This window comes from Ailuropoda melanoleuca, chromosome 2, assembly GCF_002007445.2.
Source record: "Ailuropoda melanoleuca isolate Jingjing chromosome 2, ASM200744v2, whole genome shotgun sequence".
NCBI lineage: Eukaryota > Metazoa > Chordata > Mammalia > Carnivora > Ursidae > Ailuropoda > Ailuropoda melanoleuca.
The window spans coordinates 142,313,730-142,340,181 of NC_048219.1; the positions used below are offsets into that span (position 1 = coordinate 142,313,730).

At 36.9% G+C, this 26,452-nt stretch overlaps 1 protein-coding gene across 1 annotated transcript in view; it reads right to left on the minus strand.

The window, feature by feature from the left end:
• Window positions 1-26,452, minus strand: part of OLA1 (Obg like ATPase 1) — a 178,654-nt gene that overhangs the window by 5,711 nt on the left and 146,491 nt on the right. The window contains exons 8-9 of the mRNA XM_034654754.1: window positions 1,089-1,229; window positions 302-398 (exon numbers count right to left, since the gene is read on the minus strand). Coding sequence (XP_034510645.1) covers window positions 302-398; window positions 1,089-1,229 — 238 coding nt within the window. The remainder of the gene's footprint in view (window positions 1-301; window positions 399-1,088; window positions 1,230-26,452) is intronic.

The window sequence follows — 26,452 nt, forward strand, 5'->3', positions numbered from 1 at the left end:
AGATTAAGCAAGCACAATACTGGTGCGTCTTATCTCGGACCACAGGAGGAGGGTAGACAGATTCTACAGGATGAAGAAATTCAGACTATGTAATAGGCAGAATCAATTGTTACCTGCCTCAATCAATGCCGCTCCACTTTCACTGTTCAGCAGCTCACAAATAATTAAAGTTATCCTGGACAAAAACCTCATCTGTAATGACTAGCTAACCGCCACCATGACAAACTTCAAAGTCAGTGATATCAATCTGAATTCAATAGTGTGGAACTGGATATAGCTGATGAATAAGTATGAATCTTACCCTGATGGTCCATGCACGTACTTCATCTGGGCCTGCAGTGAAAAAGTATTCTAGTTGGAGTGCTGCAAACCCAGCCTTAATGATCTTTGGCAAAGCGCTGAAATAAAATGAAACAAATTCACTCAACATATAAGTTGATTGTGCCAGAGATCAGTATAGAGCTAAAATTATTCATTTCAAGCCGAAATGTTATGGATATTGGTAAATGACCATTCATCTTTCATAACACACTTGAAGAGGCCTGAAACCATGTAACTGTTTCTTTAAAAATCCCTTCTAAAATTGGTTTTAATTGTATTAGTCTGAATATATCTTTTTTAATTGTTTACTATAAAAAAAAAGAAAAATCTGATCTACCCATTCTATGACAATTTTCCTCCAATATTAATTATTTCCAGGACGTGGGTCATGAAAGCAAAATTATTTGATTGAAATCCAATGTTTAAACAATATATTAGTGTTACTCAGAAAAAATTAAGGCAACTGATTCACCCTTTCCCCTCCCCCACTGAACATGACGAAAGAGTTTTGGCGATCATTCCTTCTCAAAAATATACATAACTAATACCTATGTTATAATTAAAACACTGTACAGAGATGACAGATGACAGTTAAAAACTTAATTTAAAATAAATCTTTTCACTCTGTCTCATGGTAAAGAAAGGAGAAGATTCCCTCTTTATAATGGTAATTACTCTGTCATTTATTATTCTATCAGCGCAAGCAATTAAATTACTGCAAGGAAATAGTTGATAATAAAGTGTAGGGAAAATGAATGCTAATTAACCTTTGTGTCATGTTCGCTTCCAGATACTTCTGTCTCTCCTCAGCACTCAATTCTTGCAACTTGAGTTCCAAGGCCCCACTAAAAGGAATGACCAAGGCACCTGGGTCATACTTGTCCACCCACTCTTTAATTTTTATCAACCTGTAGACAAAAAAGGGCACAACATTATCTTGTAGTGCATGCATGACTGTACCACATTCATTATTATCAAGTAGCACATACATATTCATAAGAATTGCACGGTTTTATGATGCCATCTTTTTGTGTATAGCTTTCCAAGGTCAAGGCATTAACAGGCAGCAATTGCTTCAGGTATCCGCCATAAGATTTTACTGTAACCTAGTTTTACTTTAGCACATTATCTATACGAACCATTATACAAATATTATAAAACTTTTTAAAGTTACACTAAATTTGTTCAGCGTTAACACCTATATCCTTGAAAACCTCAATTTTATGATTCATTATTTTCCTTACTTTACCAAGTAAATTTTTAAGAAGCAAAAACATTAAGTTCTGTTTGTATAGGAACCACACCTAAGAAGTGCCAGCTAATTTTGAAGAGTTTTTGCCAAATAAATCATTTGTTCCACCCAGATATTTATATGCCTAGGTCAGTTCCCTTTTGGACTAACAAGAGCTTACCTGTCTTTGAGGGAGATTTTGGCTAATCAAAACAAACACAGCCAGAAATGCACATTTACAAACCTAGTTGATTATATCCACACTGTTCCTACTTTTGCAGGAGCACAAATAAGAGAACTGCAGAGGAAATAAATTCCTTTAACCACAAAGGGTTTGGAAAGCGCAATCAGGGAACAGACACCAAGTTGTTACCCGAAAAGATGTTTTTGAGTCATTTTTTTTTCCTTCCAGATTATGGGTTGTTCTGGCAAAGCAGTAGTTAGAACATAAATGAAATAAGTGTAGTGAATACATTAACCAGACTCTGATTCTACTACTACTTTGTTAGCTCTTTATTCCTGGGCAGGTTATCAAACCCTTCTAAACCTCAGTTTCCTCACCTATAAAGGAGACAATTGTAGTACACATTATATTGTAATGAGCCTGGAAAAGTAATCCCTGGCATACAGTAAACAGCATTACTATTATGATTATTAGTGTTACTAATAACAGTAGTTACTATAGCTAATTTTCATTCTCAGATAATCACAGATTATACGCCTATGATTCTTTGTTTTTGTCTTTTTTTAAAGATTTTATTTATCTATTTGAGAGAGAGAAAGAGAGAGCGAGAACAAGGTGGGGGGGGTAGGGGCAGAAGGAGAGGGAGCCCTGATGCGGGGCTTGATCCCAGTACCCAGGCATACACTTAACTGACTGAGCCACCCAGGCATCCCTATGCCTATGATTCTGGAAGTATAGAAGTGAATATAGATTTCACAGAAACTTATGTTAAAAATATTACTGCATACCATAGTCTTATATAGTTCTATGAGCCTCCCACATTTATACCAAAGTTTTTTTTTTTCTTTTTTAAAAAAGATTTTATTTATTTATTTGACAGAGAGACACACAGCCAGAGAGAGAGAGGGAACATAAGCAGGGGGAGTGGGAGAGGAAGAAGCAGGCTCCCAGCAGAGGAGCCTGATGTGGGGCTTGATCCCAGCACCCTGGGATCACGCCCTGAGCCAAAGGCAGACGCTTAATGACTGAGCCACCCAGGCTCCCCTATACCAAGGTTTTAATAGCTATTATGACAAAAAATTGTGGCAGGAATTCTTTAAATAATCAATGTAAGTGTCGCAACAGGGGAAAAGAAGCACAAAAACTAAACCACAAATTCACCAAAACTCACCTATCAAAGAAAATGGCAGGGGATCAGTTATTATAAAATTAGGAATATGGTCTACCAAGTAGGATTTAGGATAGGATAAGGGAATGAAAAATTCACATAATAGTTTGTACATGTTTGTTATATAAGGTTAGCCTGTAATTTACTTATTTAATACTATCAGTAGTTTTGATTTTTTTTCCTTTGGTCACATCCTGAAAGAATGGACCAATCCCTAAGATTTATTTTGGAATAAAGTATTTGTCCTTTAAAATAGGAAATCCACACCAGGTATTTTCTTATCCAAAATTATAAAGGATTGGTTAAGGAAAAAAGGGAAAATTTGTTTCTCTTTTTGCTATTTTTTTTTTAAAGATTTTATTTTTTAAGTAATCTCTACACCCAACGTGGGGCTCGAACTCACAACCCTGAGATCAAGAGTTGCACATTCCACAGACTGAACCGGCCAGGCACCCCAAAAAAGGGAAAATTTAAACAGATACTTCTGCCTATAATAACATTATGAGATTCTAAGTTACTTCACAGACTTACACTGTTCAAACAAAACGATATGGTTTAGTAACATACGTTTATTACACAACAGAGCCAAGTGTGTGTGTGTGTGTGTGTGTGTGTGTGTGTGTGTGTATAAAGATTCCATACCAAATACAGATTCATTGAAAATGAAATAAAACAAGCCAAGGTAGAAGGATAATATAAAAATATCATACACATTTTGCTTCATAAATATGGTCAACATAACTAATAAAACCAGAACTGTTATGAAACAACAAGATAAGAAATAATTACTTTGGCTAAAACATCAATTCAGAATAACAATAGTTCTACCCTGTCATTTTAACAGCCTTTCCTGCAGAGTCCTCAGAGGGATTATTTGCATTCCTCAGGTGTTCTATTGTACAATTCAGATGAATAAAGACTTACAAATCATTCCTCTACCGCCAATGTGAGACTTTGATCTGGTGAATACACCATTGTACCTTAACTATAATTGGCAAAAAACCTGACAGTGTAGAGCATCACAAGCTTAATAACAAAGGAGAATATCTCAAAGTGTTGACAGATGATCTTCATAATGCAGAAGCAGAGCTGGTACATTTTAGCAATAAATGAGCACTGAGGTCTAAAGGTCTCTAAAGTGACTGACATCAGACCTGCTATAGCCTCACTAAAAGAAAAAGGTACCGGAGCACTCTCCGTAAAGTGAGTTAGGCTCTTTGCCTGCAAGCTTCACTTTTGTGACTTTCACTGTCATAGAAAACACAGGGAAGATGAAAAGTGAGCTAGGTTCTTTGGCTGTCTGCTTTACTTTTGTTACTTTTACTATCAAACAAAAGTGAGAAATGTCCCAAAGTGATTTTTAATTACTTATTTGAAATAAACCTTGGGTAATAAAAAATAGTACTCAATTTCAAGATTACAGACTGAAATACATAAAATAAATCTATTACGTCTGATGGTTACAAAAGTGTGATAATGAGGCCAAGATCACAAGTTTGAACCCCATTGGGACCAGTTACCTTTTGCAGAAAAATGTCTATTCTATTGCTACAAACCATACCCCAAACTATAGTTAGTCATCTAAAAATGTGTGCTACTGGCATATGAGGAATATGGAAAATCAAAGTTGAGCTCAGTACCACTACTAGAAAAACAATTTCAAGTACATTCTGTCAAAGTAACTGAATAATAATCTCCATATACAAATGTCAGCAAATATCTAAAGAAAACTATCCAATTGTTAGAAACCAAAATAATAAAATGATAATGATATTGTCATAGAATATCAAATTATATGAGGGGAGACAAACAGTAAAGACAGTACACTCCCACAGAGTTAAACTGTAAAGACTTTGATAATACTCATTTTGCAAATTTATACAGATTATTGCAAGGGGATCCATCTTTTTCTTGATAAGGAGTCAGAGCCACATTGACTTCCCTAAAGTCTTATGAATGACAAATGGAAAGAAGAATTGGCATAAGTCGTATTTTTCTCTCTGGTAATGATTCCATAGCAAGGGGACAAAGCAGGGACAATCAGTTTTAAAACTAAAAGGATCACACTTTGAAATACACTGGCAGGTTGTGATGTAAGGCTGTTGGGCAGAATGAGATCTTTAAGTTAGTATTAGATTTCCAAAAGATCATGTCTCAAATTTACCTTTGCTCTTATAATCTGACCTTCCTAGCAAGTCTTGAAATTCCAGATTTCATAATTTGATTTTCCTAAAGTTCATTTACATTGTTTGTATTTCTTTTCCCTGATACTAATTTTATTTCTTTTTTTTAAAGCATGTGCACATATTTCTCCCCCCCACCAAGATTGATTTATTTATTTGGGGGGAAGGGGCAGAGAGAGAGGGAGAGAATCTCAAGCATAACACAGGGCTCAATCCCACAACTCTGAGATCATACCTGAACCAAAATCAAGAGTTGGATGCTTAACTGACCGAGCCACACAGGCACCCCTAATTTTATTTCTAAAAATTCTATTTGTTTCTCTTTCAAATCTACCTGCTTTTTTAAAGTAATATTTTACTCATTTAATAAATTCTTAGTCCCATTCCATATTTTAAACAGAATAATTTAGGGGCGCCTGGGTGGCACAGCGGTTAAGCATCTGCCTTCAGTTCGGGGCGTGATCCCGGCGTTGTGGGATCGAGCCCCACATCAGGCTCCTCCACTGTGAGCCTGCTTCTTCCTCTCCCACTCCCCCTGCTTGTGTTCCCTCTCTCGCTGGCTGGCTGTCTCTGTCGAATAAATAAATAAAATCTTAAAAAAAAAAAACAAAACAGGATAATTTAAAAGTTCTTTCCGGGCTGCCCTAATTTCTTCTGGTTTCTTGGGTAAAACTCTGCCTCCCACCATGAATCATCAGCTAGCAGCCTCTCACAACAGTTGGTTCCTGTGTATGTGCTGTGCTGTTTTGGAGCGTATGGTCATTTGGCAGCAGCACTCAAGTTTGAAGGGAGTCTGTGGTCCCCTGTGTTTAGAAATGTATCTATGGGATAGTTCTATGCTTGTTCTTCCAGGGAAAGATGTATGAAGGGTCGTGGGCTCTGGATCATTTTAATGCTTAGTGTTTTTGCACTAGGTTATTGGTAATGCAGATTAAGGCCCCCTACCTCTTATAGTGCCATCTTAGTCTCTAATTCCTGACAGTGCAGTTTCTTCCTTGTCCCGAAGGGGTGGGAATGGGAAGTTTTGTAGTATCTGATCATGGGAAGGATTGCTTTTTCTAGGCTTTATTAGTGAGCCTCATTCCAGCACCTGCAGTCTGGGGCCTACGCCTTGATTCATTCCTATGCCCGCCAAGGCCTCTAGGCCATATACAAGCTGGGGTTTTTTCCCCCCTGAGGGCCATACTCTATTGATTTCACTCTCTACTCTCACTGAGTTTCCTCTTTGTTTTTGGCATCTAGAAAATCCCTTATTTGCTTTCAAGTCCTCTGTGTGTTCTAAAAATAACACACCATCATTAAGACCCTCCTTTTCTGGTTATCTTCTCTGGTGTTTCTGTATTTTAGAACAAGAATGGAGCTTCCTGTACTGGCTCAGTCCACCATCCTAACTGAAAGCTCTCCATACTGGAGTTAAATCTCCCATTCTATTGTGTTCTAATACAACAGCTTTCAAACTTTTTTTGAACATTACCCAACGGAAGAAATAGATTTTATACTTGATTCAAACATGTGGTGCACAGACAGCTTATTTTTATACACATATCCAACTGACACAGGTTTCACAAAACAGTTCTTACCTTTATAGTGGGAAATAGGACAAGCCCAATGGTGCTATTTGATGCTCTACATAAAACTAAATTCTTGCAACTTAAACTCCTGAGATAACTTTCTCTAATATATTTTAAGGGGCACCTGTGGTTCAGTCGGAAGGCGTGCAACTCTTGATCTTGGGGGTTATGAGTTGGAGCCCCACGTGGGGAATAGTGATTACTTAAATAAACACAACTTCAAAAAAAAAAAACCCTTCATACTTTAATAAGAACTTTAACTCTTTTGTACACTTCATGTCCATCTAGCCATGCAACTACCTCTTAGTGACTAAATTCTGATTATATTTTCTAAAAATCTTTAAAGATGGCTCAACCCAGCACTAAAGCCAAGTTATATTACCACTTATAGTATCTTTGCTGAACATTAAAACTCTCTCAAATCTGTTCATTCTAGTTTGTAATATCAAACTATATTTTAAATCTTTAAAACTGTTACATATGATAATATTAGATTCTTATATACAACCTACATAATTTTCTGTGTGAATCTAGGTCTTAACTTTTAAAAAAATCAGCAGTAACATTTTGCTTCTGACTGAATATAACTGCTGGCAAGAACCATACGTCAATATTCAGAAAATGATGCAACTTCACAAAGGAGGATCTAGGGCTGGTTCGTTTAGTGATTTAACATCATTCAGTCAACATTATTAAGGACTTGACCTTTACTACGTTAGTTCTTCTCATGTTGTTCATGGTATGGATGTACCACAAATACAGGGGGCGCTGAAAAACACTGAGGTCATTTCTAGTCTCTTCCCTTGCAGGTTTACTCTCGTTTCTATCAGAATTCCCCAGAGTACCAAAGAATGACTTTAAGATATCACATTCCTTTTTTCCATTTTCCAAACATTATCACTGAAAATTAATGTCAATTTACAGTGTTCTAAAAGAAAAGAAAAAGAAATAAGGCTATGGAAGATAAGATTATCCTCTTATGGATGACAAATGACAGTTCTTTCACAAATGACAATAAATAACACTGGAATTATTAATACTAAAATTAATATACAATGTACAAACTAAAATATACCCTATAAACGATATTGTTTAAAAATGTTTAAAACAATGAGCTCTAGAAAATCCAAAATTCCCATCTCTTCAGAATTCTTTGAATAAAGTTATTAGAATGGAGATATTAAGGAAGTTAGTGACAGTGGGTGGGGGGAGGCAGAGGAAGAAGAATTACCAAAAAAAAGTAAACTCTAGTCTAATTGGATTAGTGTCTAAATATTTAATCCTTATACCAAAAGAGATCCCCATCTCTTTGATGTACATAACAGACTTCAAATTTCCCTGTTCTCGTCTGATTTCATGGAACTGTACAGGATAATGAATATAACTTTGTTCCTCAAAGTGTGGTCACATCATTCAGCTGTCTATTGGAAATGCAGAACCTCAGAATCTGCATTTTAACAAGATCCCCAGGCATTTCACAGGCATGTCAAACTTGCAGAAGCACTGAACTAAAGCCTTTGAAAATGACGGCACATTAACTGAAAGGATGAAAATGTCTGAGATAACTCTGCAGACCGACTGGTAACTGAGCACATGTTGACCACCTATCCACTGATATGAGGGGAGTGAGAATAACAAAAAAGTTCCTGTTTACATCTTCTAAGTTTGAAAGCAGAGGAGAAAAAAGTCACTAGAATTTCAGGAAGTATAAGGAAAATGTTTGCTGTGAATCTCCCGCAACATCTAAGAAGTTTCAGATTCACAGTAAAAATAATTAATTTAGATAGAATTACTACATGGTCAATAGTTTCTTATTTTATAAGACATAATTACACCTCTCTTATATCTAATAAGCTTCAATACCTGGAAAAACATCTGTAGTAAGTTAGCTTTGGAGTCTAGATTCATATTATAAGTGACTCCTACAGAGAGAACTTTGTGAAATTTAAATTGTTATCAAGTAAATGGGGTATTTTGCTCCAATTTCAAGTATTATGCCACAAATTATTCCCTATAAGGACCTCACAGAACCACTGTCTGAAAAACTCCATTTATTTTGCAGTCACTATGATAAAATGGCATTTGTATACATCCAACTATGTGTGTGTCTGTGTGTGTGTGCATGTGTGTGTATAAAAGGAAATAAAACCTAGAGAAATGGGCATTCCTTTTGCAGCAAATAAATGAAAATTGGGTTTCAGACTCTATTTCAGGGATTAACAAGATTTCTGACCCTAGGAGTAATTGGAAGGTTATGAGGAAACTGAAACGATAGGTGTTATGACAAGGAGACAACCTTAAAGCAAATTAGAACAGCTGGGATATACTTATCCTAACACTTTCAGCTCACTGTGACTCTGGGATTTCTTAAACTCTTAATGTGCTTAAAAAAGGATCATATATGCAATTAATTTCTATGTGATAAGCACATAACAACTGTATGGGAATATTTTCTATGTTCAGCAAAAAATGCTCTGTTTAAAAAAAAATCTTTCAATGAATAAACAGGAGGGAACAGCAGGATGAAACCTAATTAGTCTGAGTAAATCACAGTAATCCCATTCTCGAGCTGGCAACTGGTTAGAGAATGGACATGTGAACCAGTTTTGGCCAATGGGGCATGAGGGGAAGCCTCCTAGGGGCTTTAGAAAAAGATTCTGAATGGGTCCTTTGGCTCTTAAACAGAGAAAAGAAAGGAGTCTCTACTGGACACTATGTCTGGATATTACCCCTGGAAATCTAGCAGCCATTTTGTGACCAAAAGAATGGAAGTGCGGAAAGATGAGAAAAACCCTTCTTCTTGATAATATCACAATCTTGAATTAAACAGGAACATTGAGGGGTGCCTGGGTGGCTCAGTCAGTTAAGCATACGACTCAGGTCACGATCTCTGGGTTGTGAGGTTGAGCCCCGCATCAGGCTCTGCGCTCCGAGGGGAGTCTGCTTAAGATTCTTTCCCACTCCCTGCCTCTGCCCTTCCCCTCTGGCACTCTCTCTCTCTAGTAAGAAAATAAATAAATAAATAAAATCTTAAAAAACAAAACAAAACAAAAAAACAAAAACCAGGAACACTGAATTAAACAACCCTAGAGACGTACTAGGGTACTAGGGTCTGTCTTATTTATAGCTGAAGGCATCCTGATCCTGATAATGACTGCATTTTGGGGTTATCTTCATTTAAGTATATGAATGCGGCTCCTCTTAACTGGTCAAACTCCAATTTATTATTTAAGAAACCAGCTCCTGCAGAGCTTTCCCTGAGCTTCCACATGGACAGATGCTATTACCACACTCCACCCTGTATTATAAATTGACTATTTTTTTTAAAGATTTCATTTATTTATTTGACAGAGAGAGACAGCCAGCAAGAGAGGGAACACAAGCAGGGGGAGTGGGAGAGGAAGAAGCAGGCTCCCAGCGGAGGAGCCTGATGTGGGGCTCGATCCCAGAACGCCGGGATCACGCCCTGAGCCGAAGGCAGACGCTCAACGACTGAGCCACCCAGGCGCCCCATAAATTGACTATTTTTCTTATCTCCTCCCACTATAATAAAAACTTTTTGAGATCAGGGACTTGTCTTTCTTTGTTCCCGGATATATCCACAGAACTCTCCTAGCATAGCACTGACACAGATGCTCAAACATTTTCTGAATGGATGTTAAGATGGAAAGAGCTTTAGGCTAATAACTGGCTAAGTGACTGCGGGCAGCTACTTAAGGACTCTTAGCTTTAACTGACTCATCTGCAAACTGATGAGTGGTTTTCCACATGTTCTGGGTTCCCTAACAGAGCTCTCAAGGCGCTAAGAGAGGAAAGGGTGGAAAGAGATGAAGGAACATGGAAGCTGAGGACCCTTCACTTTTGTATTTCAACCGCAGCTGCATCACTCTTACATGTTGAATTTCCACATCAGATTTCATCAGAAGAAAGTTCTGTTGTTTTTAACAACTCTAAAATTCATGAGTAGATGATCCGTTTCAGATGGCAAACTACCATTTTATGGCATATGCCAGAATCTGAACAAGAGATACAATCTTTCTACTTAAAGATTTTATTTATGGGGCTCCTGGGTGGCTCAGTCAGTTAAGCATCTGCCTTTGGCTCAGGTCATGATCCCAAGGTCCTGGGATCGAGCCCCGCGTTGGGCTACCTGCTCCTCCCTCTGCTGCTCTCCCTGTTCTGTTGTCTTTCTCTCTCTCTCTAATAAACAAATTAATTAAATCTTTAAAAAAAGAGATTTTATTTGTTTATTTGAAGGGGGTGGGGGGGAGAGAGCGCACGTGTGTGTGGAGGGGAGAGCAGAGGGAGAGGGACAAGCAGACTCTGCTGAGAGAGGAGCCCGACACAGGGCTCGATCCCACAATCTGGAGATCATGACCTGAATGGAAACCAAGAGTCAGAGGCTAAACCAACTGAGCCACCCAGATGCTGCCTACAGTTCACCATCTTTAAAAGAGGAACAAAAAACTCTTCCTATTTTCTGTTATTCTCTATCCCTTCACATAGACTTTTCATAGCACTTATGTTCTTAATGTTTATGGTCTTCCACCTAGCACTGGTGAATCCACTTACCTAGTTATTAGGGCAAGGAACTTTTAAAATATTTTGTTCACTGCAGTATTCCCACTTATAATGGTGCCTGGCGTAAGCGGATGCTCATTAGATGCTGGGTGGATCAATGAATAGGAATGAATTAAGTTGAAAGTTAATTTACAGATTAGGTAAATGAACATTCAGAAGTACATACGGTTCTTTCAGTCAACCTTTAGAAATTAGTAAACCATAGGTGACTTGGCCATTGGAAGTATGCATGCTTATTAGCTAGAGTGGCAAAGTGAAAAATCATACCAACAGAGCGTGGGGGAAGCATACCTAGTTCAGGTAAGGCTATACAAAATTCACAATATAGTGGAGTTATTTTCATTCCCATGTTAAACCTGTGGCCTCAACCACTATAATTCAAGTCTAAACCATCAAGGTTTATTGTGAATGTACCAAAAGCACCTCAAAATTTAAGATGTTCCCCAACTCTCATGCTTCTTACTCCTTCAAAGCTACTAAGTTACAACTTGTGTTCATACTGAGTGGTCCCAAGGAAGGTACATTTTTTTTTTTAAAGATTTTATTTATTTATTCGACAGAGATAGAGACAGCTAGCGAGAGAGGGAACACAAGCAGGGGGAGTGGGAGAGGAAGAAGCAGGCTCATAGCGAAGGAGCCTGATGTGCAGCTCGATCCCATAACGCCAGGATCATGCCCTGAGCCGAAGGCAGACACCTAACCGCTGTGCCACCCAGGCTCCCCAAGGAGGGCACATTTTTGATACTACAGAGCAATTTTCTCAAAATACAGTTTCTGGACCACCTGTGAATCCAGGACTCTACAAGAAAACCTAGATTTGTGATCTCTGCAAATGGGATTTGCACCTAACCCTTACAACACCTTGCACTGTTTTGATAGCCACTGTTCTTGAATCTCTTTCTCTCTCTCTTTTTTTTTGCATCTCTACATTCTAGATTTAAACATTACACATAGAAATATCCTGTGATTATAGTTGTCATGAGGTATGAAACCAGTATTTGTAGCTTGAGACTGTGAAACAGTTAGCTGCAAAAAACTTCCTATTTTATGATCCTATAGATACGAGATTACTTCTGGCCATTGGGCTCTGAGATAAGTATCTTTCATTCCACCTTTGTACAAAGAAGAAGACATCAGGTTGATGCAATCTATAATCAAAACATACATTATAGGGAGAGTCACAAGACTTAACTAACACAAATATAATTTTTTAAGAATGTAGATGGCATCAGAAATGAGACTTCCATATCTAGACTACTTACGAAGATGAAGAAAGTCAAACAAAACCTTTAATATCTTGGGAAAGGTGGAGGAGAAGATGCTTGGAATAAGACTGGGTATAGATGGGGGTGGGAGGGAGAGAGCATGAATTGCAAAACATATGTCATAGTGGTAGTGTGCCAAAGAAACACAGTACTATAAACATGATGAAAACTTTAGTATCAAGTCTTTTTTGATATTGGCCTAAAATTTATAATGGTATTGTAAATGATAAAAACTAACCTGAGATAGGAACATATTTAACAAAAGAAGTATACTTGTATAAGAAAATTACAAAGCATCATTGACAGAAATTAAAGACTAAATTAAGTGGAAAGACATTCATACTCATGGACTGAAAGGCTGAATGTTGTTAAGATGCCAATATTCTTGGGGCACCTGAGTGGCTCAGTCAGTTAAGCATCTGCCTTTGGCTCAGGTCATGATATCGGGGTCCTGGGATCGAGCCCCAGATTGGGCTCCCTGCTCAGAGCAGGGTGTCTGCTTCTCTCTCTGCCCTCTGCCCCTTACACCTGGTTGTCCTTGCTCACTTTCTCTCTCAAATAAATAAATCTTAAAAAAAAAAAAGATGGGGGCGCCTGGGTGGCACAGTCGTTAAGCGTCTGCCTTCGGCTCAGGGCATGATCCTGGTGCTCTGGGATTGAGCCCCACATTGGGCTCCTCCACTGGGAGCCTGTTTCTTCCTCTCCCACTCCCCCTGCTTGTGTTCCCTCTCTTGCTGGCTGTCTCTCTCTCTGTCAAATAAATAAATAAAATCTTAAAAAAAAAAAAAGATGGCAATATTCTTCAAATTGATTCACAGATGCATTCTATGAAAATTCCAGCTGCCTTTTGTGTAGAAAGTGACAAGCTCATCCTAAAATTCATATGAAAAATGAAAGCCAAAACAGAATAGCCAAAATAATATTGAAAAAAACCTCCAAAATTGAAGGATTCACTATTCCCTATTTCAGAACTTACTATAAAACTATGTGTCAAGTAATCAAGACTATGTGGCATTGGCATAAGGCTAGACATAGAGACCAATGCAATAGAATTGAGAGTTCAGAAATTAGCCCCTACACCTACAATCAATTGATTAAAAAATTTTAACTGTGGCAAAAAACCCATAAAATTTACCATCTTAACCATTTTTAAATGTATAGTTCAGTAATGTTAACTATATTCACACTACTGTGTAACGATCTCCAGAACTTTTTCATTTTGCAAACTGAAATTTATACCCACTGAACAAAACCTTTCTATTTCTCCCCCAAATCCAGTCCCTTGCAACCATCATTCTCCTGTTTCTATGATTTGACTACTTTAGACACTTCCTGTAGGTAAAACCACATAGTTTTTGTCTTATGTGATTGGCTTATTTCACTTAGTATAATGTGCTCAGTATTTATTCATGTTGCAGCATATGTCGAAATGTTTATTTAAGTCCTTTCCCCTTTTTAAATTGGGTTGAGGGTTTTGATGTTGAGTTTGTTAGAGTCAATTAATTTTTTTCCCAAGATATATTTATTTTAGAGAGAGAGAGTGTGTGTAAGTGGGGGGAGGGGCAGAAGGAGAGAATCTTTAAGCAGACTCCTTGCTGAAATGCAGGGCTCAATCCCACAACCCATGAGATCATGACCTGAGCCAAAACCAAGAGCCAGATGCTCAACCGACTGAGTCACCCAGGTGCTCCTAGTCAATTATATGTTTGACAAGGGTATCAAAACAATTCAGTGGTTTTCCAAAACAATTCAGTGGTTTTCCTTCTTTTTAAAGGTTTAATAATATTTCCACTTTATGTATATGCCACATTTTGTTTATCCATTAATTTACTGATGAACATCTGGGTTGTTTCTACCTCTTGACTATGATGAACAATGAGGCAATGAACATGGATATGCAAATATCTCTTCAAAGTCCCGCTTTCAATTCTTTGGGATATATAGCAAGAAGTGGGACTGCTGGATTATACAGTAATTTTATTTTTAATTTTTAAAGGAATCTCCATACTGGTTTTCATTCCCACTAACATTGCACCAAGGTTATAATTTCTGCACATCCTTACCAACATCCAGCAGAGCAGGGAGCCCGATGCAGGGCTCGATCCCAGGACCCTGGGATCACGCCCTGAGTGGAAAGCAGATGCTGATGACTGAGCCACCCAGGTACCCCCTCATTGTAGTTTTGATTTGCATTTCTTTAATGATTAGTGCTACTGGCATCTTTTCATGTGCTTATTGGCTATTTATATATCTTCTCTGAGAAATGTTCATTCAAACCCTTTGTCCATTTTTAACTGGGTTATTTGTTTTTTGTTGTTGCTGACTTTGTGTTATAGTCAATTGATTTTTTTTTAAGAAAAGATTTTATTTATTTATTTATTTGACATAGAGATAGCGAGAGAGGGAACACAAACAGGGGGAGTGGGAAAGGGAGAAGCAGGCTTCCCACTGCTCAGGGAGCCCAATGTGGGGCTCAATCCCAGGACCTGAGCCAAAGGCAGACACTTAATGACTGAGCCACCCAGGATGCCCTATAGTCAACTGATTTTTGACAAGGGTACCAAAACGAGTCAATGGGGAAAGAACAATCTACAAATGGTGCTTAGACAGGTGGACACCCACAAACAAAAATAAAAATGAACCAAAGACCTAAATGTAAGAGTTGGAACTATAAAACTCTTAGAAGAAAATATGTGGAAATCTTCATGGCCTTGGATTAGGCAATAGCTTCTCAGATAGGACATGTAAGGCACAGACAACCAAACAAAAAATAAATTAGACTTTATCAGAATTAAAAATTTTGGACACCAATAGACACTATCAAGAAAGTGAAATAACGATCCATAAAATAGAAAAAAATATTAGAACTCATTTACCTGATAAGGCCTAGTAGCCAGAATATATATTTTTAAAACTCAATAATAATTATAACTTACAACTCAGTAATAAAAGGACAGAAATCCAATTTAAAATGGGCAAAGGATTTGAACAGACATTTCTCCCAGAAAGATACACAAATGGCCAACAAGTGTATGAAAAGATGCTCAATATCACTAATTATTGAGAAATGCAAATCAAAATGGAAATGAGATACCATTCCAAAACCACTACAATGGTTATAATTTAAAAGATGGACAACAGGGTTGCCTGGCTGGCTCAGTCGGAAAAGCATGTGACTCTTGATCTCGGGGGCGTGAGTTTGAGCCCACATGGGGTATAAAGATTACTTAAATAAATAGAACTTAAAAAAAAGGTTTAAAAAATGGGCAATAGTAAATTGTATATCCATATAATGAAATGTAAGTCAGACATAAAAAGAAATGAAGTACTGATATATGCTACAACATGGATGAATCTTAAAACATACTGAGTAAAAGCCACCATACACAAAGGGCCACATATTCTAAAATTCAATTTATTTGAAATATCCTCATTGGACAAATCCAGATAGACAAAATAGGTTAGTGGTTGCCGGGGGTTAGGTAGAGAAGGCAAGGGGAAATGACTATTAATAGGCTCAGGGTTTCTTTTTGGAGTGATGAAATGTTCTGGAATTAGTGGTGATGGTGGCACAACATTGTAAATATACTAAAACCCACTGAATTGTGTATTTTAAAAGGGAGAATTTTGTGTATGCTAATTATCTAAAAATTTTTTTTAAAAAAGCTAAACTGAGATTTTAAAGATGAAAAATAAAGTGCTAATATTCTGCACATTGTGATACTATAATGTTTGACCTTCCTGCAGAGAGATCAGAGATCAATACAAAAAGTAGAAATTCTGGAGTAAGGCAAATATCAACTCAAATTTCAGCTTACTTGCATACTAGCTATAAGATCCTGGAAAAGCCATTTAAGGTTCCTGAACCTTGGTTTAATCACCTGTAACACAAATAATAACTACTTATCCTCACAGGTTGATGTCAGTATTAAAGTGCTAGAACATTAGAGGCCTTTAAACTTTAGTTCCCAACCTTACTATCGCTTATCGGTGGGGGTCATTCTCAATAGTTACTGTAGAGTTAAAAATACTATTAGATTACCTGTGAATAAAGAATGAGTGTTCTTTTTAAAAACCAGGTATGTATTTCTAGGAAGAAATCTTGCCTCACCAGTCCTTTACAGAAAGGGAGATAACTGAAAGGGAAAGATTCAAGCACAATTATTGCAAAAATATATATCAGGTAACTAATATATAAGCATTATGCTAGATGGGGTGCAACTTTGAAAAAGGAGGTAGAAGGTGTAAGGGAAAAAAAGGCAAACACATAAATACAAAAAAGCATAATAAGTGTTATGATAGGGGAAGTAATGTGACACAGCAAAAATGGGGAGGAGGTACACAATCTCAATAAAGGAAAATTTTGGCCTCATTAAAACTAGAAATTTCAGAAAAACAGAAACTAATACATTTAATTGTCTTTTCAATTATAACATTTTTTTTCAGGTTAATTTAGTTAAAACGGGAGAAACAGAAAAGGGGTTTTTATTCATCACAGAGCTGGAATTTTGTGGGGCAATAAGAAAGTAAGAAACCCCCAAGGGAAAGATAAATATGGGTGTGTATGTCAGAATCCATTTGCACAGACCGCCTTTCCTAAATGGATCCTTCTCCTGAAGTTGTTCTTAATTCAGCCTCTGAAGGGTGCTTCCATAGTCTAACAAAAGAGACCATTCCCTCATGATCCTGTTTATCTAAATCCTCTGTTTACCATGTGGGATACATGTAAATTTCATAAAGGAACAGACACAGAAGGATACAAAACCAAGGCAAATAGTCGATGTAAAAAAAGGCAAAGTCTCTGTTTCTGTATCTATGGAGAAAAGGGATTTCGGGGCCAGGAGAAACAAGAAGCACTATGGAAGATCTCTTTCGCAAACTTCAATCGCAGCAAGTAAGTTCTTATTAACATGTATTTTCAGAGGTGCTAAATAGAACCATGTTAAATGAGAAAGAAGTGACTTCTCTATCAGTAGTATGCCAACTGGCTTAATAGAATATTTTTACCCAAAAACAGGAGAATCACATCTACCAAAATTTGTTTCATAGCTTGTACTTTGTTCTAATAAGTAAAAATAAGCCAGAGTCCATTATTTTACTGACATTTTGTGTAAAATGAATTTTTGTAAATAAAAAAAGTTAATTTATTTCAATGAAAGGAATCTCATGATTAAAGCACTCTCATAATTAAAGTACTGCTAAGGGAGGCAGTACAGAATATGGTTACAGAGCACTGGGGCCAGACAGGAGGAATCCCAAGCCATGTCATGGAACCTCTCTAAAGTCTGTTTTCTCACCTAGAAATGGAGATAGTAATAGCATCTACTTCAGAAGTCTGGTGTGAAGATTAAATGAGAAAGTGCACGTAAAATGCTCAACATGGTATCTGACACAAGGTAAGTGCTCAACATATATTCGTAATTATTATTTAGAAAGTTAAAAATGACAACTTGTGGGGGCGCCTGGGTGGCTCACTCAGTTAATCATCTGCCTTCAGCTCAGGTCATGATCCCAGGGTCCTGGGATGGAGACCCGCATCACATCAGGTTCCCTGCTCAGTGGGGAACCTACTTCTCCCTCTCCCTCTGTTGCTCCCCCTGCTTGTGCTCTCTCTTTCTCTTTCTCTAACAAACAAATAAATAAATATATAAAATAGTTTTAAAAAATGACAACTTGTGTCTTTTTAAAATACCTCAATGTTCAGAACACAATTTCTCAAAACAGAACTGTGTTGGATTTATCTATGTCTGGCTATTTTCTTTTTTTTTTTAATAAAAATTTTTTATTATGATATGTTAGTTACCATACAGTACATCCCTAGTTTTTGATGTAAAGTTCCATGATTCATTACTTGTGTATCACACCCAGTGCACCATGCAATACGTGCCTCCTTAATACCCATCACCAGCCTATCCCATCCCCCACCTCCCTCTCCTCTGAAGCCCTCATTTGCTTCCCAGAGTCCATAGTCTCTCATGGTCTGGCTATTTTCTGATAAGGCAGGTCTAAGGGCTAACCACATCAAAATTTATTTAAGGTATTTCTTTTTTTTCTTTTCCTCCTTATATTGTCCTGTCTGCTTATTAAAAATGGCAAGTTTGCTACTCATTAAAAGCATTGCTGAGTGATTCTCCTCCAGTTTCTAAGAAGGGGCAAAAAATTATTTAGGGCTACGAATATCACACAAGAAACAGATTTAAGGTAAAGCAGTAGGAAGCATATTTGACCCTGCTACAATTTCTGAACCAGTATTACTCAGACTTGTCACTCCCTGTTCCCTGGCCATTTTGGGAGAGACAAAATTGATTAAACATTTAGTCCTTTACTCCTGTTCCCCCTTCAAAAGTTTCTCTCTACCACAGTGACACACTGCCCGCTACATATATCTACCGTTTTAAATAAATTCCCTTCAAAGAAATTGCCAAAAGTAATTAATGACATACTACAATAAAATACACATTCTTGAGTGGTTTCTCTTACTTTAAGATTTCTGCTCTTAGAATACATCAAAATAATAATTATAAATGAGAATCTAAATGTTATGCAATTGACTTAAGCCCACTTTTTATTTTGTTTCCAGGGGAGATAAATCTTTTCTCTAATAGTCTAGCAGTCATTAAAAATACCCTATCTTTAGGGGCGCCTGGGTGGCTCAGTTGGTTGGGTGTCCGACTCTTGATTTCAGGTCAGTTCATGATCTCAGGGTCATGGGATCATGCACTGTGTCATGGGGCTCTGTGCTCGGTGGGAGTCTGCTTGAGACTTTCCCTCTCCCTCTGTCTCTGACCCTTCCCCCACTTGCACACACTCTCCCTCTCAAATAAATAAGTCTTAAAAAAAATCCTATCTTTATACTGTAGTCAAAAGAATAAAAATAATATACCACTTCTTGTCTATCAAATTAGTAAAGATTAAAACAACAATAACAGTGTTGACTGAGGCTAAGGAAATGTACTTTCTTGAATGGCTGCAAGGATGTCCACTGTACCTTATTAATTTTAAGTTTTTTAAAAAAGAGGTCAAATAAACTCAATAGAAAACACAAGTGATCTGGATAAAATATAGTACATTGATACAATAGCATGGTATATGATAATTATAAGCATTATAAAATAGGTAGAAAAATATTCATGGCTCATTAAGACTATCCACTCACACAAGTATTTATCAAATACTGACTTATGTGCTAGCAAAATAGTGGATTGGTAGTAATAAAGAAGACAGACATTGTCCTTGTCTTCACAGAGCTTAACAAGTCAGCCTTACCAGGTTGATCTAAGTATTTTTTATGTATACTGATACACACCTGATAGGAAACAAGGAAGCACTGATGGTCTTTTTTAATTTATTTTTTATTCAGGTATAATTAACAAAGAATAAAATGCACAGATCTTAAATATTCAGTTTGATGAATTTTGAAAACTTTATATCCGCATGTAACCATCAACTCAACAAAGATAAAGAGATTTTTATTTCTCCAGAAAAGTTCCCTTAATGATCCTTTCCAGCCAATCCCACTCCTGCCTCACCGTGTTGCTCTGTGGTATTTTATTGGTGAGGTGTATGACTCCCACAGTACAAATACGTCACAATTTAATTATCCATTCTCCTACTGACAGACATGTAAGTTGCTTCCAGTTTTAGGCTATTACCAATAAGGCTGCTATTATTTTGTGTAACAAAAACATTTGTAACATATGAGCATATATTTTCATTTCTTTTAGGAATTACAGGATCACAGGGTAGATGTATGCTTAACTTATGTGAAACTGCCAATTTTCCAAAGTGGTTGTACCATTTTATCTTCCCATCAGTAATACATGACAAATGTGTTCCACTTCTTTGTCCACATTTGGTGGTGGTTTTTTAAATTGCCTTTCCCTGATGACTTAAAGATGCTAAGTACCTACTTTCATGTTTATTCATGTATCTTCTTTTGTAAAGTGTATGTTTGAGTCTTTTGTCCATTTTTAAAATTGGGTAATTGGTCACAGCATTATTTATTTATAGAAATTTTAAGTACATAAGTCCTTGGTCAGATATATGTGTAGTAAATATATTTCTTCTTTAGTCTGTGGCTAGTCTATTCACTTTCTTAGCAATGTTTTTTGATGAAGAGAAGTTATTCATTATGATGAAGTCCAATTTTTTCTTTTATTGTTAGTGTTTTCTTTTTTTTTTAAGATTTTATTTATTTATTTGACACAGAAAGAGAGAGAGACAGCCAGCGAGAGGGGGAACATAGGCAGGTGGAGTGAGAGGAAGAAGCAGGCTCCCAGTGGAGCAGGGAGCCTGACGCGGGGCTCGATCCCAGGACCCTGGGATCACGCCCTGAGCCAAAGACAGACACTTAATGACTGAGCCACCCAGGCACCCCTATTGTTAGTGTTTTCTGTATCGCATCTAAGAGATCTTTGGCTATACCAAGTTGTGAAGATACTCTCCTATGTTTCTTTTTCTTTTCTTTTTAAAGATTTTATTTACTTATTTGACAGAGAGAGAAATAGCCAGCGAGAGAAGGAACAAAGGCAGGGAGAGTGGGAGAGGAAGAAGTAGGCTCCCAGTGGGGGAGCCTGATGTGGGGCTCGATCCCAGGACTCTGGGACCACCCCCTGAGCCGAAGGCAGACACTTAATGACTGAGACACCCAGGCGCCCCAATACTCTCCTATGTTTCAATGAAGGATTATGGAATGAGAAAATGGCACAGTGATCTGCTTAAGGCAAATCAGAATGCTCTGCAGATGAAAAGAAGCTAAAGTGTCAAGGCTGATAAGGTAGGAGGCTGTCACCTAACTGAAAAATGAGGTGATGAGGTTTTCGTCCTGGTTGATGAGCAGTGTAACTGAAGAGAAAAGGATGAATAAGGGCCAGATTTAGAAGGAAAAAAAATGGAACCTATGATTAATTGAATATGGTATATGAAAGAAGATATGTTAAAATTATTTGAAGAACTTAAGATTCAGAGGGTGCTAGTATTACTAACCAAGAGGAAAGTTAAAAGTAGATTCCACTGTGGATGTATTACAGGAAAAAATAAGGAGTTTAGTTTTATATATATAAAGCTTAATAATGATAATGGAATAAGCCAAGTGGAGACTGCTTGTTGAGAGTCAATAGTAATGAAACTTGAAAAGGGCTAAGAGGAGAAACTAAGGCTGCTGATTTGCAAATCATTAGCAGAGAGGAGCACTTCTCAACACAACATCCACATACCAGCAGCATCAGCATCACCTGGGATCTTCTTGGACCTGACAGATCTCAGACCCCATCCCAGACCTACTGACTCAGAAACTCCCATAGTGGGGCCTGCAATCTGTGTTGCTCTGTGTGTGTGTGTGTGTGTGTGTGTGTGTGTGTGTGTGTGTTTAAAGACTTTATTTTTTTTGAGAGAGAGAGAGCAAGAAAAAGAGCACAAGCTGGGGGGTGGGCAGAGGGAGAAGCAGACTCCCCACTGAGCAGGAATCTGACTCCAGGACCCTGAGATCATGACCTGAGCCGAAGGCAGACACTTTACTGACTGAGCTACCCAGGCACCCCAGCAATCTGTGTTTTAATAAATCCTGCAGATGATTCTGCTGCACACTGAAGTTTGAGAACCACCTGCACATATAAGTTAGAGTCAAAGGTATAAGCACAGAGGGAAAGTGAAAAAGAGTCTTCAATTACTATCCCTAGGGAAGAGAAGAGTCATGGCCAAGCACAGAGAAAATCAGTAAAGAGACTAGAAGTGAAAGGCTAATATACCTGTCGCCCAAAACCCAAGCAGAAGAGAATGTCATCAAGTTTCTAAAGAAAATTTATTCTGGTAGGGTCAGAGACAAAAAGACAGAGACAGGTACATGCATACTTTCATTTATTATAGACCCCCCCCAACAACATGAGGGTCATATCGCATTGAAGAAAATATTATTCAGAATATATTTTCCATATTAGTTTCCCTTTAAATAAGAGAAATCTGCAAATGAAGTAATACAAAAATACTACTATAAAATTTCATTTATTTTTATTTTATTCATTCATTCACTTATTATTATTTTAATTTAAATTCAATTAATTAACATATAATGTATTATTTGTTTCAGGGGTACAGATCTGTGATTCATCAGTCTTATATAATACCTAGTGTTCGTTACAACACATATCCTCCCCAATGAGGATCACCAGTCATCCCATCCCCCCACCCCCTCCCCTCTAGCAACCTTGTTTGTTTCCTAAGATTAAGAGTCTTTTACAGTCTGTCTCCCTCTCTAGTTTCTTCTTGTTTCATTATTATTATTATTATTATTATTTTTAAAATAGGCTCCACACCCAGTGTGGAGCATAATGCAGGGCTTGAACTCACGACCCTGACTGAGATCAAGACCTGAGCTGAGATCAAGAGTTAGACACTTAGTGACTGAGCCACCCAGGTGCCCCCAAACTGCATTTCTTTTAAAAGGAAAGGAGAAATTGGCAGGCATCTTACATGTGTAATTTCATTTACTACGTACATAGCTTTTTTAAGGAGGAAGAAGAGAAAAGGCTGTAGTGTAAAAGGAATGTGGGGCCAAAATAAGTTGTTCTAAAGACTGGAGACATAAAAGCAAGCTAATATACTGAAAGGAAACATCTATGGGGGGGTGGGGGGGAAACTGATGATACAGGAGAGAGAGAAAGAGGAGATGTAGATGAATGGAGATATATGTGCACAACTAAAAGGTTGTCTTTGGCTAAGTACGTAGACCAGGGGTCAGCAAGTTACCGTACATTTTTGTAAGGCCTGCAAGTTCAGACCAGCTTTTACATTTTTTTAAACGATTTTATTTTTAAGTAATCATTACACCTAACACTGAGATCAAGAGTCGCATGCTCTACCAATTGAGCCAGCCAGGCTCCCCAGTTTTTACATTTTAAAATGATTTCTCAAAAATGAAAAAAAAAAAGGAAGAATATTTTGTGACAGTGAAATTATATGAAATCCAAATTTCAGTGTCCATAAGTGAAGTTTTATCGACACTGGCATGCCCATTTATTTACATACTGTCCAAGGCTGCCTTCACAGTCTAACAGCAAAGGTGAGTAGCTACAAGAGACTGTGTGGTCCTCAAAACTGGAAATACTTACCACGTAACACATACCACAGAACATTGCTGCCCCTGGGATAGAGAGTTCATCCACCTGTGTGCTATACCTGTACGCTAAACCTTAGATGTATCTAACTAGAACAGAAGGACTTCCACTGATCTAGATACTTCTATCAATGAGGACTAAAAGTCAGTGTTGAAACATAAGGGATACATTCAACTGATTTCATCCAGCCAGCTATTAAATCGGTCCACAGTACTTACTGAGTTGAGGGCAAGCACTGGAGATACAAAATGCAGAAAATACAGACATGGTCCTTATTCTCCTGGAATTTAAATTCTCATGAGACAGAAAGACAAATAAGCAAGATTATATATCTTGTGATAAGTGCTCTGAAGTAAATACACACGATGCTGTGAACAAAAGGGAGTCTGGGAGATAACTCTAGACAGAGTAGTCAGGGAAGGTATTTCTGAGGAGGCCACAGGGGCCAACCATGGTGGGGGCTAGGGATGTGGTGAATAAGGAGGGCTGACAATTAAATGTTCTCACATTTCTGCAGACATAGAAACATAAGAGGAAGGAGAAATTCATATACTCTGAGTAGCACACATGGAACACTTTCCCTGATGAATTTTCCAATGGTATTTTCACTACAAAGTATACACAGTGCAATTATATAATGGGTTCATATGGTTTGGGAACAAAATACAAATTAAAACACACACACACACACACACACACACACACACACCACTATATAATTACTTAATTACCCGCGAGATAGGAATGGTTCCAGAAAACCATTTCCGCTTATCAGGTATATACAGTAACAGTCTTTCTTTCTTTTTTTTTTTTTAAATGGGGGAGAAACATTCCATACAATGTAAGTTTTACAGGATACTGGCAAATGCAAACATGCCAAAGAAAGTAAAAATGGTAGGCATTTCTTAATTGCTTAAAACAAAATTAAGCTTTTCTTACTTTTTTATTCTATGAATACATCACAACAAATAAATATCAAAAATGAGCATAAAAGGATAAACACTAATAGAAACCAGAGTGTTCTTCGGTTCTAATTCATACATAGCTAATGCAGCATAACATATCAGTTGAAGCTTGACAAATGACAAGCTATGAACTTTGGGAAAGAGTTGGTGTCATTTGATTCTTAATTCTAAATTTCTTACTTAGCATATACCAAAACAACTGTTTAAGACACAACCTGTCCATTCTCTGGGTTGGCTATGCAGTTTGTTCCATGTTAAAATAATTCTTCCATTATCTTGTTTTTCAGACATAAATAACTTCCTACTCAAAATTTAAACAGACTGAAGTAGTACAAAATAAAACATTCGGTAATCTTTCAGATATTTATAAAATTACGCAATTCTAGTTTATTTCTCCTTATGAAAAAGAGAGAAAACATGGTTTTCAACCATTTAAAAAGCCAGACACAGGTCTATCGAAATGTACGGTACATTCAATGTAATGATTCATAGTGTCTCTAATAGAAAGATTCAGCAGTTCTCAATCGAGACCTTTATTCCTTCTCTGAATAAATGATGCCTGAAATTTTTATTCTTGTTCTAATGGAATTTCAATGGCCTTCACTGCAAATCTACTGGAAATTTTTGCATATTAAGTGGAAAAAATTAAATGATGTTAACCACATTTTAATGTGATTAAGGCTGACAGGGTCATTATTTCTGCTAATCACTCAGTTTAAAAAGCTCAAACAAAACTTTATAACAGACAAGGTTTTTAATTTTCTGTATATCTTGTTGAAATTTAAAAAAAAACTGTAGAAGAAGGGGAAAAACCATACTACAGTCCTTGACAAAAACCAATGAGCAGTTCCTATAATTTGCAGATGGGTTTCATTATACTTAATCTGGTGATGTAAAAACAAAAATGCAAAACAATCTCATACTGCACATGCTCCTCTGGTTTCTTTCTTTTTAAACACAAAGAGGGTAAGGAAAATGTGCTTTGTAGAATTTTGAGTTCTGTGTTTCCTATTTGCTGCTAAATGGAAACAAGTACAGTTTTTTCTTTAGATCTTACAGCAAACTAAAACCAGAATTAATGCAAAATACTGCCTCAAACAATTCTTCAATGTTCTATTTTTTAGATTAATCTATGCCATGCTACTATGAATATTTCAAATATATCAGTGTAAACTAAAAATCTTTATTGATACAAACCTCCAAAAAGAGTGGTACTAATTGCTATTAGAAGAATAATAGGAATTACAATGACTAGAGTGCTTATAGACAATTAGTCTTTTCTGTTTTCTGGTATGATATTTACTTTGTTCACTGGTTCTTCTAAACCAGAAACTTAAAATTAAATTAACTACTTGAGATCGCAGGTATATTTGATGTAATTTTGGTGCTCTACTTGGAAAAACTTATTTTTAAAAGTACAACATTAAAATATTTTCAAAGCAAAAATGAGCAGGGACTTAGCCAAAAAGACTTAACAAACATCTCCTCTAATTTTCTGAGCATTTCAATATTCCCATAAAGAAGAGCAGTTAGGTACATAACCCATACAATCATATAAGAATGAAGCAAATACCTCACTACTCTTTTTGTTGGCTGTGAACTGCTTAACTAATACTGGTTGCTGAAAATCATCTTTATCTTTCAGCTACGAAAATGGTAATTTCTAAAAATGATTTGAGGACTGTAATTCATTTTGACATATAACATAATATGACTATTCCTAATCCAGTAGTTGGTAGTTTTTACAAAAACAAAATTAATTAGCTTTTAGAAAAATATGACAAGCAAATTATTTTTAAAAAGAAACACACACCTGAAGTTCAGGCAGTCTAATTCATATTGATTCACCCCAATCTAGTAAACTTAAACCAA